The following is a 13,430-nucleotide window of genomic DNA, read 5'->3' as shown; positions in this document are numbered from 1 at the left end:
ATATGCACAACTACTGAAAGAAAATAAATTATAATTTACTTTCTCTGCAGTTCTTTAATTCCAGATATTTTTGATTTTTGGCTGTAGCTAAAATCAGATTTGTTGGTATTCTGTAGAAATTCCCCGGCTTTACTAAACTTAAATCTTTAATATTGTCTAATGTCCACAGTCAGTTACACTTTGAGAACAGTTTCTTATTTCCAGATATTTTTCTAGCCATTTTTCTTTCCCTGCTGTTTCTTGGTGAAGAATGATTCAAGAAGATTGTAAGAATAGCTTTTCCTGTCACATTCATCTTTCTGCTTGGGTGAAAATAGGAGATACATAGCAATGAACATGAGTCTGCAAAGAATTTTTTTCTCGGTTTACATCACATCGAGTTGTAGTCCATATAACAAAAAAATTCTATGTTTGCAATACGTGTGCAAGAAATCATTGCAAGGGTTTAGCATTGCATCGAGTTGTAGTCCATATAACAAAAAAATTCTATGTTGCAATACGTGTGCAAGAAATTATTGCATGTTAGGGGGTTGCTAAATTTGCTAGTCTGATGGAAGCAAGGCTGTTGGGACTCCACGCCACAGTGCTCAGCTGGCAGCAAGGTTGGCACTGTATTCCCAGCAAGCACATGGACAAACAGAAGGCATTTGGGCAGACACAGGTCTGAGCAGAGCAGCACAGCAGTCAGTGCCCACACAAAAGTGGCCTCCTCGTGTCCCCATGTGTATGTATGTATGTATTCATGTGTGCATGGTGTGAAAACTGCCAGGAGCTGGATTTGGACACTTGGTCAGCTCAGGAGTGCTGGCTCCAGATCCTTGCTGTTCCAGATGCTGCCACCTGATGCTGCAACCCCTGTCCAGCTGCTGGTACAGACTCTTTGCACAAACCAATACACACACACAGACCCTGTGGGACTCTGATTCTTCCCATAATGGAGCTCACACCCTGTGGGAGTCTGATTCCTTCTATAATGGAGCTGAGACACACGGTCCATGCAGTAGCTGGCCCTGGATCCCTGCCCTTACTCCTGCACAGTAAAACACACACTCACATAAACACACACACACACACACTCACACACACTCTGAAATGGGTCTCAGTCAATCCCTGGGTCCTAAAGTTTCTTGGGCAGTTGCCTTTGATCCCTTGCCCTTTTAGTTTTAGTAGTCAACTTCTTCCCTTTTCTTATTTCCAGTTGCACATACACACCCCAGCTTTCTTCTTCACCTCCTCCCCAGCTAGCCCAGCTTGGTGTTTGCTGGCAATCACCCTCTTGTAGGTGCCTTCATGCACTTCAGCTGCTGGTACCACAGACCACCACACACACACAGAGAACACAGAAGCCCTTATCCAAAAAACAGGTAAAAATGGAATTTAATAGAAGACGTGAAAGATGTTCAGCAGGCGCAGGGCTTTGACAGGGAAATGAACTGACCAGCCTTGTCATCAAGTGACTGGCCCCCTTTATCCACTTATCCCTCTTTTTTCTTGTACTTCCTCCTCTCTACTTCTAAACCTCGTCTATCCTTCCCTTTTCCACATCTTATATTCCTCACCTAAAAATCTCCTCAGTCTTGTGTTGCAATGCCAAGATGATTGTTCCCTGCATCCTGCTGGTGTCCCAGCCCCACACACAGTGTGCTCCTCAGGCTGCAGGGTGCTCCCCAGCTGCCCCACAGTGCTGGGTGTCACCCTGAGCCAGGGACTGAGGCTTCCCTGGGAGAGGAAGGGTTATCTCCACCTGCCCTTGTGCCTCTCTGCTTGTGTGTGTGTGTGTGTCCGCACCTTTGATGGGCTGATGGCTCCTGTGATGAACCCAGGATGAAGCAGAAATAAATTATTCCTGAAAAATAACTTTTTTTGTGGAGCAGATATGCTGGAGCATGTACAGTGTAGTAATGGCAAGTAAACTGTCTGGTTAGTGGCCTTGTGCAGATTGGAGCATTTGATGTCCAGGAGATTTGTACACAAATTTAGCTGATGGTCAGTGGCCACTAAATTAATTGCATATTCTTGAAATAAGAACTGGAATACTTTCCACATCTCTGCTGCCAAATACTTTAGCTTTGATGTGGAAATTACAGGTTTCATGTCAGGAAACCTATAGAGAATGTAATAAAGATACTTCATATAACTGGTAAAATATGCTCTACTTCTGGAAAGAGATGATGAAATACTTGACATTTTAAAGTAGTATTGCGAGACATTAAACTATTTCAGAGTACTTCTGTGTTGCAGTTGTGCATTTTAGTGTAGTAAAAATATTCTTAGAGTGCCATGTTTCTTGTACCATAGGTCTTTTCATCACTGCTTACTTATATAAGCAACAGAGCACTGCAACCTTTTTGTGTTTGTTTTTTTTTTTAAAGAGGATTATGTGTCAGCATTTTTCTCAAGCTTTCTTTTGGATTTCCTCGATTCTTTAGTAAAGCTTCTCTCATCTCTGCTGTTATACATTACTTGGCAATCTTGAAAATAACTTTTTTTGTTTTAGAACACTGAGACATTGCATAGAAATTTCTTTCAGAGTAACTTTCAAGTTCAAGATTTCATTATTGTGTCAGAAATCAGATTGATTGAAGGAGGATGAAAGTGGGTTTTTCCTCTCTCCTCAGATTTAAGTTGAAAGAATTTTTGTGAAAATCTCAAATTCCCTCAAACTGATGCAAACCAGTTTTTCCTACCAAGAAAGCTTGAGAAGTATTTGGAATAGTTTGCTGAATGTTGGCTAGGCTTAGATTGGGACTGGTGATGATCAGTCAGGCTGCATGAGCTTCTTCTCAGTGTTTACATGGTTAATCCCTGTGAACAACAGTTACATCCATTTTCTTTCCTTGAGCTTGTGAGGAGGAGCAGAAAAACACTGATTTTGTCTCAGCCATTCAAAATGTCTTTTTTTTTCTTTTTTTTTCCTGCAGCAAAAATAATTTGGTATGAGGGAGCTGTTCTGCTGTGCTTTTAGTAGTAGAGTGAAGAGGATTGTGGCTCCCTTCCCTTACATACACTAAAGAGCCTTCCAAGATTTCAAGAGAAATAGCAAATCCTGCTGCTGTAAAAATACTTGTAAAGCAACTGAGTCATGCATAAAAAGCTTGTCCTGTGTAATCCATATTGGTTTATACGCATGCATGTAGTTAATGTGTGTGACTCTTCCTTATTACTCATTTTTACTATTAGTGCAGGCATTTTCTTCACTCTTTCAGGGTTGCTTCCTCCTGCAGGTGTAAGTCCATCCACAGATTATTAGCTGTGACTTCAGTTACAGAAGTACAAGCCCAGTGACACCAGAGGGACTGCACCAGGGCTGCTGACAGTAGAGTTTAGCCTTCAGTGCTGGTGCTAAAGTTACTGCATAAGAACAAAAGAACCCCAAAAAAATTCACTGATTGTGATTTTTTTTCATAGGCAATGGGGTGAGAGAGCAGTGAAAGGAGTATTAACTCTCAAAGCTAAACCAAGGTACTGGTAGACAATTCTAGGCACAAATAGATGAGTCAGAGTATGTTCCTGTTGAGCAAATTGGAAGAGATTAGATTATGTTGGTTGTATTTTTATTTATTGAGGAAATGTGGTATACCTATTATGCCTATTACATATATTTTATTATATAATGGCTGTATAAACATGTCATGGATACCAAAGAATGAAGTTAATTAGTGCTATTCTTTCCTTGCCTAAAATTTTGCCAGTTAGTATGCTGCTGATTTTTTCCCTAAAACTGGGAAATGTTTATTTCTCATGTTTAAATGAGTTAAACTTAACCCACATGTAATAATTTCTGCCTTTTAAACACTCTTACAGTTACCAACCTTTAAAATAAATTTATGCAAATTGAAGTATTAAACATTTTTAAAGTTACCTTTTAAGTCCCAATTTACAAGTACTTTATAATCTTTATTGATGAAATAAGGTCAATCAAGCAAGAGCTACTTTCCATTTTTATGCATATTGTGCATGGAATGATAGATTGCACTAGCAAATAATTTCTAGAAATATCTGAACTGTTCAAATTTTTTGAAAGGTTGATGGATTTTCTTCTAAATCTGAAATAGAGCAGAGACAGAAGAATCTAACAAACTAACTGTTTATGATTACTCATACATTACCATGTCAGCAATGGCTGAAGAAAGTACAGAAGAAAATAAGAAGTAAAGTGATTGTGAGCTTCTGAAGCTGTATAGTAAATGACCAAAATTGTACAAGAAAGAATATGGTTTTGTGGAAAGAAATTGCTGCATCCAGTTTTGTGGAATGTACTGTTTCAGATTTCTGCGCTGACATACATTTTAAGTTTAGGATACAAAAAATGAACAATTTTCATAGAATCAGAACTGTTTGGAAGGACCTTAAAGATCACCTAGTTCCAAACATCCTTTCATTTTTAAATAATTTTTTTAGGATGTGAATCCTGGAAGTCTAGAGTTTCCCCATATAGTCAGTGGACAAGCAGGTTCTTAAACAATTCCATCCAAAGACTAAGACAAATGGCATAAATCACCCCCCTTCATTCATCTCTCCAGTACCTGCAAAAAAACCCCAAAACCTAGATCACTTCTTAAGTTGGATGTCTACCCTTTAGATAGGTAATATGATGGTATGTGAATTTCTTTTAGCATAAGAGAGAAGGTTTTAAGTACCAAGCTGAACTGTGCACTCTTCTTCTTTTGTTGGGACTAATTTTGTCCAAGTTGGAAATGCTAGCCTAAACAGAATTCACACAGATGTAATTTCACTTCCATTTACTCTGAACCCCACTTGAAATCATGATCTCTGCATTTATCTGCTCCTGCATTAGGCTTATAAATCTAAGAAGTTCGTGTTGAGTCCACATTAGCTGTATCAAGTGCTTACACTTAAAACAATGCTTCCATCATGGACAAAAAGAAGAGGTGGAAGAAAAATTTATGGCTTACTGTAAACCTTATAATAAGAATACCTTGGAGAAGCAATCAATTTTATTTTTTTTTCATACTGTGGAAAGTGTCAGCTCTGTGGTGACAAAGCAGCTAAAAAGAAGTAAATCTAAATTGTTGCTGGATAGCAAAAAGGGTTATGAGGAGTGAGAGCAGTGAGTAGGGGAAACCAGAGAAGAATCCCATATTTTTGCAAGGTCTTTAAACTATGGTCAAGCAGGTGAAGCATTCGTGAAAAGACTCAAGGAACATGGAGTGTGTGAGTGGTTTAATTGGAGTAATGGGAGAAGATTGTTTCAAGTTTAGTTGGAAAAAAAGAGAAGGTAGAAAACTAATAATGAATAATGCTTTGGATGAAGTGGGATTAGATAAAGTAAGTTGAAATTGATATGTATGTGTGTGTGCATATGTGTGTGAGAGGAAAACAGAACAAATTTGGGAGGTAATAAGAAGATAGAAAAAAAAACCTGAAAGGAGTGAAAATCAGAAAGCAATGGAGGCTGACTTGGAGACATGAGAAGTTGTGATTACAGCTGGAGGATTGTGATTCAAAGTAGACAAGAAAAAATTACTGCTCTGAACAAAATATGAGAAATGGGGTAGCGTAAAATAAAATTGCAATTTGGAAGTCAACCAGAGAAGAATGACAATGGTTACTTGCTAGATGAGTGTTTTCTCCAAGGGAATGATAACAAGAAAAGCCAGGATAACAGTGAGGGAGGCAGAAAGAGGAAAGGTTGAGAATTGTGACAATCATTGGAGAAGAGGCTGAATAAAAATTTGGTCCTGAAGGATGTAAGAGACATCTAAAAAGGAAAGAAGGAGTGAATATAGCACCCTTCAAGCAGGAGACAAGTTAATCATGACTGCAGAACTTTGCAGGTGTTGAACAACAGCTGGATTTTGCTTTTTAGAGCTCTGCTCATTATGTGTTGAGGGTAATTACTTCCCTAAAGCATGTACAGTGACTGGTGGTTGAATGCTTCCTGGGCATGTGTGGAAGGATCCCCAAAGAGCTATTCCTCATAAAGTATAAATTTATTTTTATTTTTATTTTATTTATTTATTTTTATTCTTCATTCTTCACACCAGAACAGTCGTATTACAATAAGAAAGTTTTAGGTTATGGAAAATTTTGATTAAAAAATTTAACATATTTTCCTTGTTTCCTAAAGGAAGCATGGGTAAAAAGAAGGATATGGGCTTAATTATGCACCATAATTTAAAATGGATGCAGGATATCTCACAATTTATGATGGATATCTCACATAAATCGTCCATAAAATGCACTCACTCACTTAGATAAAGACTAGCATGAAAAACTTTCTGGCAGCCTTTTTAGGACAGCTTGAAAATGCAGAGTCATCACATTTAAAATCAAAGAAATGGGGAGAATGTTTTCTGTATGTTTATATGCAGTAAGAAGGAAACTTCTAATGATTTTGGAAAGTAATATCAAAAGCACATCAGCTTTCCTTTGACAATTAATAAAGAAATAACCCAAATCTGGAGTTGTCAAAGGGCTAAATAAAGATCACTCTTTAGCTTTGGTGACAAACCAGAAATTGTGAAAGGCTATCTAATACTTTTTAGATACCCAAATGGGCTTTCTGTTTCTGAAATGTAAAATAACATGGTCTAGTAGAAGATGTCCCTTCCCCTGGCAGGGGTTTGAAAATGGATATCTTTGAGGTCCCTTAAAATTCAAACCATTCTATGATTCTCTGAGTCTGTGACCATCTTAATTGTACAGCCAACTGGAAATTTCTGAAGGACAAATATCTCCTGAGGTTACTTGTAAAACAAGAATTTGGCAATCTTGTATTCTGCTGAGGTTTGGGTAATGAGACAACTGGTGAAACCATACGCCAAAGGAACAAATTTTGCATGTTGAATGAAAATCATTGTCAGGGAAGTTGTCTTCCCATGCATATGGTAGCAGAAGTAGAAGCAGCAGTCTTCTTTCTTGCAGTTTTCTGGAAAACAATACCCAATTAAATATGATTAAAATGAGTTTTGCTTGAACTAAAAGTCTACAGATGTAATTTTTAGGCAAAACAATATCTTCTTGAAAATATGACTTAGCATAACAAATGGCTCTGATGGATAGGATAGAAAAGATGAGCCCAGGGGTTTTGAAATCTTGCAGTTGAATAAACTGTATGTCTTGATTAGATCGTTGCTGCTATCATAATACAGTTCTTACCACTAAAATTCATGTGATAAAATATATATCTTATTGAGTGGATACAGTTGTAGTAGGGTAGAAGTATAGCAAAAAAGAATTCTGCAATGTTTACTTTTCAAGTGTAAACAAGTCCATCAAATCAGATAATTGCAGAAGTAAAATAAAAAGAGCATCAGATTATGAGAAAAAATACCTTAAAAAGTATTAATGAAGTGGCAGAATATGTGTCAGAAAATTAAAAACTCAACAGAATGCTTGTCTCAAGGGTTTTAGGAATTTAGCATAATCTGTAGAGCAGATTTTTCAGTAAGGGACTACTTCAGCTGCTCATGTCACCCTTAAACTGCAGTAAAGGAGAGAAACTTCCTGAAAAGTTAGGAATCTTCACATAAAGGAACAAACAAATCTGAGTTTGTCACGTCCTTACTTTGGCATTCTGTATGCTGTGCTTCAGAATTTTCACAAAATTGTATATAAAAACCTCTCTGTTTCTTATTTCTCACTCTCCTGAAAGTAAGTGTCACTGAAGATGAGTAGTGTTTTCTTCTTAGAGAGGTAAGTGAACTTTAATAGTGATAAGAGCTTTGCCAGGAAATTTCTCTTGAATGGTTGAGTCTAGATAGTTACCCTACATAATGTCTCTCTCTTTCTTAAAGACCTTTTCTTGTCAAATGTTTTGGAACGTCCTCTAGAATAACAGGTGCAGCTTTAAATGAAAAGCAACTGTTACCTTGCCTTTGGTGGGGGTTTTTTTAAACATCAGGGCTTAATTAAATTTTGGTAACTTACTCTAGAAGGGCTGTGCATTCATCATGCTTTGGATCATGAACACATGTAAGGTCAGGAGGCTGAGAATCTTCTTGCATTGCAAGTGTGTGTTGGCCATGCAGCAGAGGCCATCAAAATCATCTAAAGATGACATGCACATCTGCCCCCATGTAGCTCTTCTACATTTTGTCCTGGTCAGTAGTATCTTTTTTCTTCTGCTGGAAATACGAGTTCCTGGATGAGACGTGTTGATTCCAGCTCCTGTGCCCTGGAGAAAGGATGCAGTTGGTTGTGTCCTCCCATGGACTTCATCTTGTGTACCCCTTACCCACTTCTGCTGCACTCCTGTGGCCCCTTGCTGTCACAGGTGCTGTTGGGCATCTTTCTCAGAAGAGTGCACATCAGTGTCCCAAATCAGAGACAGAAGCCAAGAGCAGTGTTTCTTGGCTTTTGGAGAAGGGGAAAGATTGAGTTGTTCCTTGTGGATGTCCTTATAGGTTGGGTTTGTGGGAGTAGGTGCTGGATACCATGCCAGGCGTGTGCTGCCAGTTACAGGTACAGACAAGCCCGAAAAAGCAATTGGAAAAGCTGCTAAACCGGAGATCCGGCCTTTCAGTGGTGCATAATTATAAAAGATACACAGCATCCCTTAAGCAGAAATTTGTTACCGGTCTATAGCCAGGAGAAATGCAGAACAAACAGATTTAAGGCAAGTGCTCATCTAACTTCACACATAATTTTTAGATTCTCTTTGTACATAGTGTAAGGAAGACATCCAGGCACAATTCACCTCACCTACCTGAGATTTTTAGAGGAGGATGACCTCTAAAAATTAAGACCTTCATATGCTTATTTTTACTCACTTGAGTATAGAGTTAGATGACTACCTCACATTTCAGCATTATAAATGTAAATTTTACTTGAGATTAAAGATATCTGTCATGACAAGCTTGCACTCTGGGGAGCTGAGAAAGAATTTTTCCCAAACAACTGGAAAATGTGATGATTTCTTTGATTGTGGAGAAGAGAAAACTGAATGAAAATGTTTTTAATTTTTCGTAGTTATCTAAAATCATGGAGGCTGTAGTAAATTTTGCTTTCTGTTCTTGCTGCAATCTGATATAAAAGCAGGATTAGAAAAGTCACATAAAGAGAGACACAAGAGTAGGTTGCCACTACTTGCAAGAAATTGAAGTTTCAGGTTCAGGCAGCTAGTTTCAGTGCTTTCACAGGCCAGAGAGTGTCAAGTTAAAATGTACAAAAACAGAGGGTATGTCCATATGCTGCTAAATGAGAGCAGCAACAAGCTAGTTCCAGTGCTGGAGCCATGATTCTCTTTCTGCTTAATTGTTGGCTCAGTCCTTGGCCATTTGCTTCCAGCAGGCTCCAGACAGAAACAGCCCTAAGCGCTGAGACTTGGCTGAAAACTGACTATAATTTAGCAGTGTAGGTGCAGCCAGAGAGTCTAAATGTGGAGTTAAATAGTGCTAGCAATGAGTGGTACTGCATAAAGCATCGTTCCACCTGCCTCAGGTGGATACAGTATCTTACTGGATTCTTTAAGAAATATTTGCATTGTTTGTTTTGTTGAGCAACCAGGGCAGTATATGCAGACATGTATGTTTAAATAACATACAAAAGAAGCTGGCTCAAGATCAGCTTTTTAATTCATGTCACCCCTGCTGCTATGGAGCCTGATAATGGATCTCTACTGCAATTAATTTTGATTTGAATTGAAGGCATTTTCAGAATCGTCACTGTGGATGATAATAGAAACCCCTCAGATGGTCATAAGCAAGATATCGTTTGTGTGCAAGTACAAATTGAGTATTCAGCTTGTGTTTTCTCCTTTCATCTTTCCACAGAGGTTGCTCACTTCTCATATCCCTCTTTTTCCCATTTTGCTGCGCTAATGAGTTTTTAATGCAAAGGAAAAGCGATTATAAGCAGTGAAGCAAAGACAGCTTTATAGAGCAAGACTGAAGAATTGAAGGCATAGATCAGAGCTATCCACCAACCTAAGATGAAAGAGAAGTTCATGAAAACAGACATATAGGTAGCTTTGATTTCATTATCGTTAGACAAGAAAGGACAAAAAATGGAAGAGCTATAAAGATCTTCATGTGTAGTAAGTTGCCTATATTAATAAAAGAGTCTATGCAGAAAGCATTAAAGTGATAACATTGTCTTCCTAGACATCCTGTAGTAAAATGTTTTTGTTCATCTCTGTTGTAAGTGTAATGTGATGTGATTACCCTATCCTAATAAACTGCAAAACCTAAATACTATGTACATATTGAATATTATATTCATTGATGCTGTGTTTTCCTGCAATTGTTAAGCATGAGTTGTTTGTTTGGGCATTTCTCTCTCTCCTTTTCAACACAGATTCTAGAGATTGTATTTCTATTACTGCTTTCATGGTTTATCACATCTTGAATTGTAAACAAATTAAATAGTTGGTGGATTTTGGAGGAAGCTTTTGTTTGGCAGATACATGTATCTTGTTAAAATATTCACAAGAGAAGTCCCTAATTACATTTGAAAGGTGCTTGACGCGATAAAGAATGATTTATGTGTTTTATGATTGCAGTTAGGAATCTAATGCAGAAAATTAGCAGTTGGGAGTGGGGAGGAGTGATAAATGTTCATGTTTTGAGAAATAACATTTTTTTTTTCTCCAAAATGAAGCCAATGCCAGTCCTTTCCTTCAGTCTAGGACTTGAGAAATATTTTTTTTCATTAACTGTAAATTAAGTAAGAGAATAAAGCAAAGCTGTTTTCGAGGGCATATCCCATCATTTCAAAAACTAAAATAGTATGATTAATAAATTTTTCTTATTCTCTTTTTTTTGTTTTTAATCAATACTTTCTGGCCAAGTCAAAAATTGCTGACTAGTTATATGGAAGTGATGCTTTGAAATTCTTCTGAGATTTTCATGATATGTATATTTTCATTGCTCTGTAGTTTATCTGCAATACAGTGAGCCTTTGTAGCTTTCTCAGATGCTCTACTCTACCCATTTAAGAAATGAGAAAAGAGAGAAAGATCTGTTATGGGAGTTGCCTAGAGGGACAAAAATAATCCATGTCAGAGTGGAACAAGGTTCTGGAATACTGCTTAAATCAGTGTCGTCTCTTCAGCTGATAGATTTCTTGTCCAGCACAATCCATTTTGGTGCTCTACATTTTGTAGCTTAATTTATTTTGACACTGGGACTCAGCATAGGAATTGCATTAACATTCTGTGCCTTTTTGCCATTCAGCTGTCTCTTGCAAAGGTTCTCTGTCATGTTCTTGCCCTAGGTTAATATAGTAAACAAGATGTATTTCAGTGTATGTATCAGTGAGTAACTTTTACATAAGTGCTGTGAATTTCCTGTCTGGTTTTGTATTTCAGTGTAAATTGGAGCTCATAAGACAATGCCTAAATAATTTTTCTTTTATTGTGAGAATATTAGAAGAAAGTTTTCTATTTTGACTTTGAAACTATTACCTTGGAAACCATTTAAACATTGGCACAAAATCCACAAAGAAGTTTTATCAAATATCAATCTTCTTATGTTGGTGGTTTATATAGCCATTACATACTGAACTTATACTATTTTCAGTTTATAGGCTTGGCTATGCCCCCCAAGACAAAGGTTTTGTACTTTAGAACTCCTCATCTCTATGTTGAAAAATGTGCTTCAGTAAACTGATGATACTGGAACAGCTGTACAGTATGCCTATGAAGTTACCTTCCATGTGATTTAAAGAATTTTCTGATTTTGTTTTCTTTAGGTCAATGGAACAGAAATTGAATATGAATTTGAAGAAATTACTTTGGAGAGGGTAAGTATGATTTATTCTTTCTTACAGGAAAGACATAATCTGTAGTAAAAAACAATGTGATTAATTCTTAAATAAAAAATTGTTAAGAATAAGTGTGTTTACATTTTAAATAAAGGGGTGCACTGTTTATTCTAAACTGTAAAAATGTGAGTGATACAACAGGTAAGTCTTTCATGCTGTTAAGAACTTTATGGTTTAGCTACCTGTATTCAGAATGCTTTTCTTCCTCATAACTCATTTGGATGTTTGGTTATTGTGAAGACCCTCTATGACTTAGTAACTCTCTTTTTAGCTTATCAACTGGAATTGTGGAATGTTTTCTCTTTAAAAATCTTTGGTTTCCTGGCATATGTGTGTGATAGAGGATATGTAGTGTTATACTATAAAGGAAGGATTTCAAAAAGGTTTTTAATGTTTAAGTGGCTACAAAAAAGCCATGGACCATATCTATGCTTCAAAGATATGCTTACTCAAAATCTGAGTTACCTGAGCTGTAATCAGGGCGTGCAGTGAAGGCTTTGTTGGTAATGTAGCACCAAAAGCAAAGCCATATGTGCTGTGCCATGTCTCCCTGGATTTGGTGTTTTTTCCTTGCCTTTTGGTTGCATAGCTGTTGTCTTACAGTGCTGACTTTGTCTGACACAGATCAAGGCCATATGGACCATATAGGGTGTGAAAAAGAAAGTCTAAGCTTTGTAGTATGTCATAATGCTTATAAAGGTTTCTAACAGATGCAAGGATGTAATTGCTGAATTCCTGTAGTGTTCTACCAACATCTTGGGAATATGAAGTTGTTCTGTCTTGAAGCACAGTTCAGCTTCTTTCTACATAAAATGATTGAATAGAATGCCAGATTTATCAAGATGTGGTTGATGCCATGTGAGCAAATGCCTATAAGGTAGCAAATTACCATTAAATTAGATACTTAAATAATATCATTCACTGCACTTTCTGCATATTATATTTTTAATTGTCCAGGATAATGAATTCCATAACCATTAAGCTTAAGGGGTTACAAGTTATGTTCTCATTGATTTGCACTCTCAGACAAGTTATGAAAGAGCAATGTATCTTTTTATCATAGCCATCTTCATAACAGATCACATATAAGGTTATAGGCACTTTGCAGCTGCTGTCTCCCAACTTACTCGTGCATCACTAGTTATTCATTGGACTAGAGTTTCCAAAGGTCACTGAACAGAAAACAGAACACATGCCTCCTGGGTGATATTTTGAAAAGCACTTTATTTTTAACAGATGTGTAAGTCATCAGTGTACATATTGCAGAACAAATGTGATTTGCATCTCCTGTACCTGTCAGATGCAGATAATTGGTTATTCATAGTGCAGCGTAATATCAGCTAAAGGCTGAACAACAATAGCAAAAAGAGATATAGATCTTAATGGACAATATTTCAGTTGTTTTCTTGATGATGCTGGATCTGTGGCTTCTGATTAATACTGCTTGAAATGTTCTGTCACATGTATCAGTGTTTTGTCTCAAAGGCAGGGTACTGTGTCTGCTGGGTTTTGTGTGAGATATGAAATACAAGTGATTGCCTTTAAATAGCTGTCATTTATGTCAGACTAAAAGCGTTTTCAGGAAAAAAGACATTTTCCACGTTGATTACCCATTTTCTTCCACAAAACTGCTTTTAGAAATTAGAGGGAAATCATCTCTCTGTATTTAATGGCAAAACTTCAAAATATATTAAGATTTCTGC

The 13,430-nt window shown here is 37.1% G+C and overlaps 1 protein-coding gene across 28 annotated transcripts in view; it reads left to right on the top strand.

The window, feature by feature from the left end:
- DLG2 (discs large MAGUK scaffold protein 2) overlaps window positions 1-13,430 on the top strand; it is a 982,417-nt gene that overhangs the window by 603,904 nt on the left and 365,083 nt on the right. For all 28 annotated transcript variants that reach the window (XM_039718578.1, XM_039718592.1, XM_039718586.1 and 25 more), the window contains one exon: window positions 11,656-11,706. In XM_039718578.1, the coding sequence (XP_039574512.1) occupies window positions 11,656-11,706 (51 nt within the window). The remainder of the gene's footprint in view (window positions 1-11,655; window positions 11,707-13,430) is intronic.

The sequence above is a fragment of the Passer montanus genome, unplaced genomic scaffold (genome assembly GCF_014805655.1).
Source record: "Passer montanus isolate IOZ18808 unplaced genomic scaffold, ASM1480565v1 scaffold4, whole genome shotgun sequence".
NCBI classification, from domain to species: Eukaryota; Metazoa; Chordata; class Aves; order Passeriformes; family Passeridae; genus Passer; species Passer montanus.
This window is presented reverse-complemented; position numbering and strand designations above follow the sequence as displayed.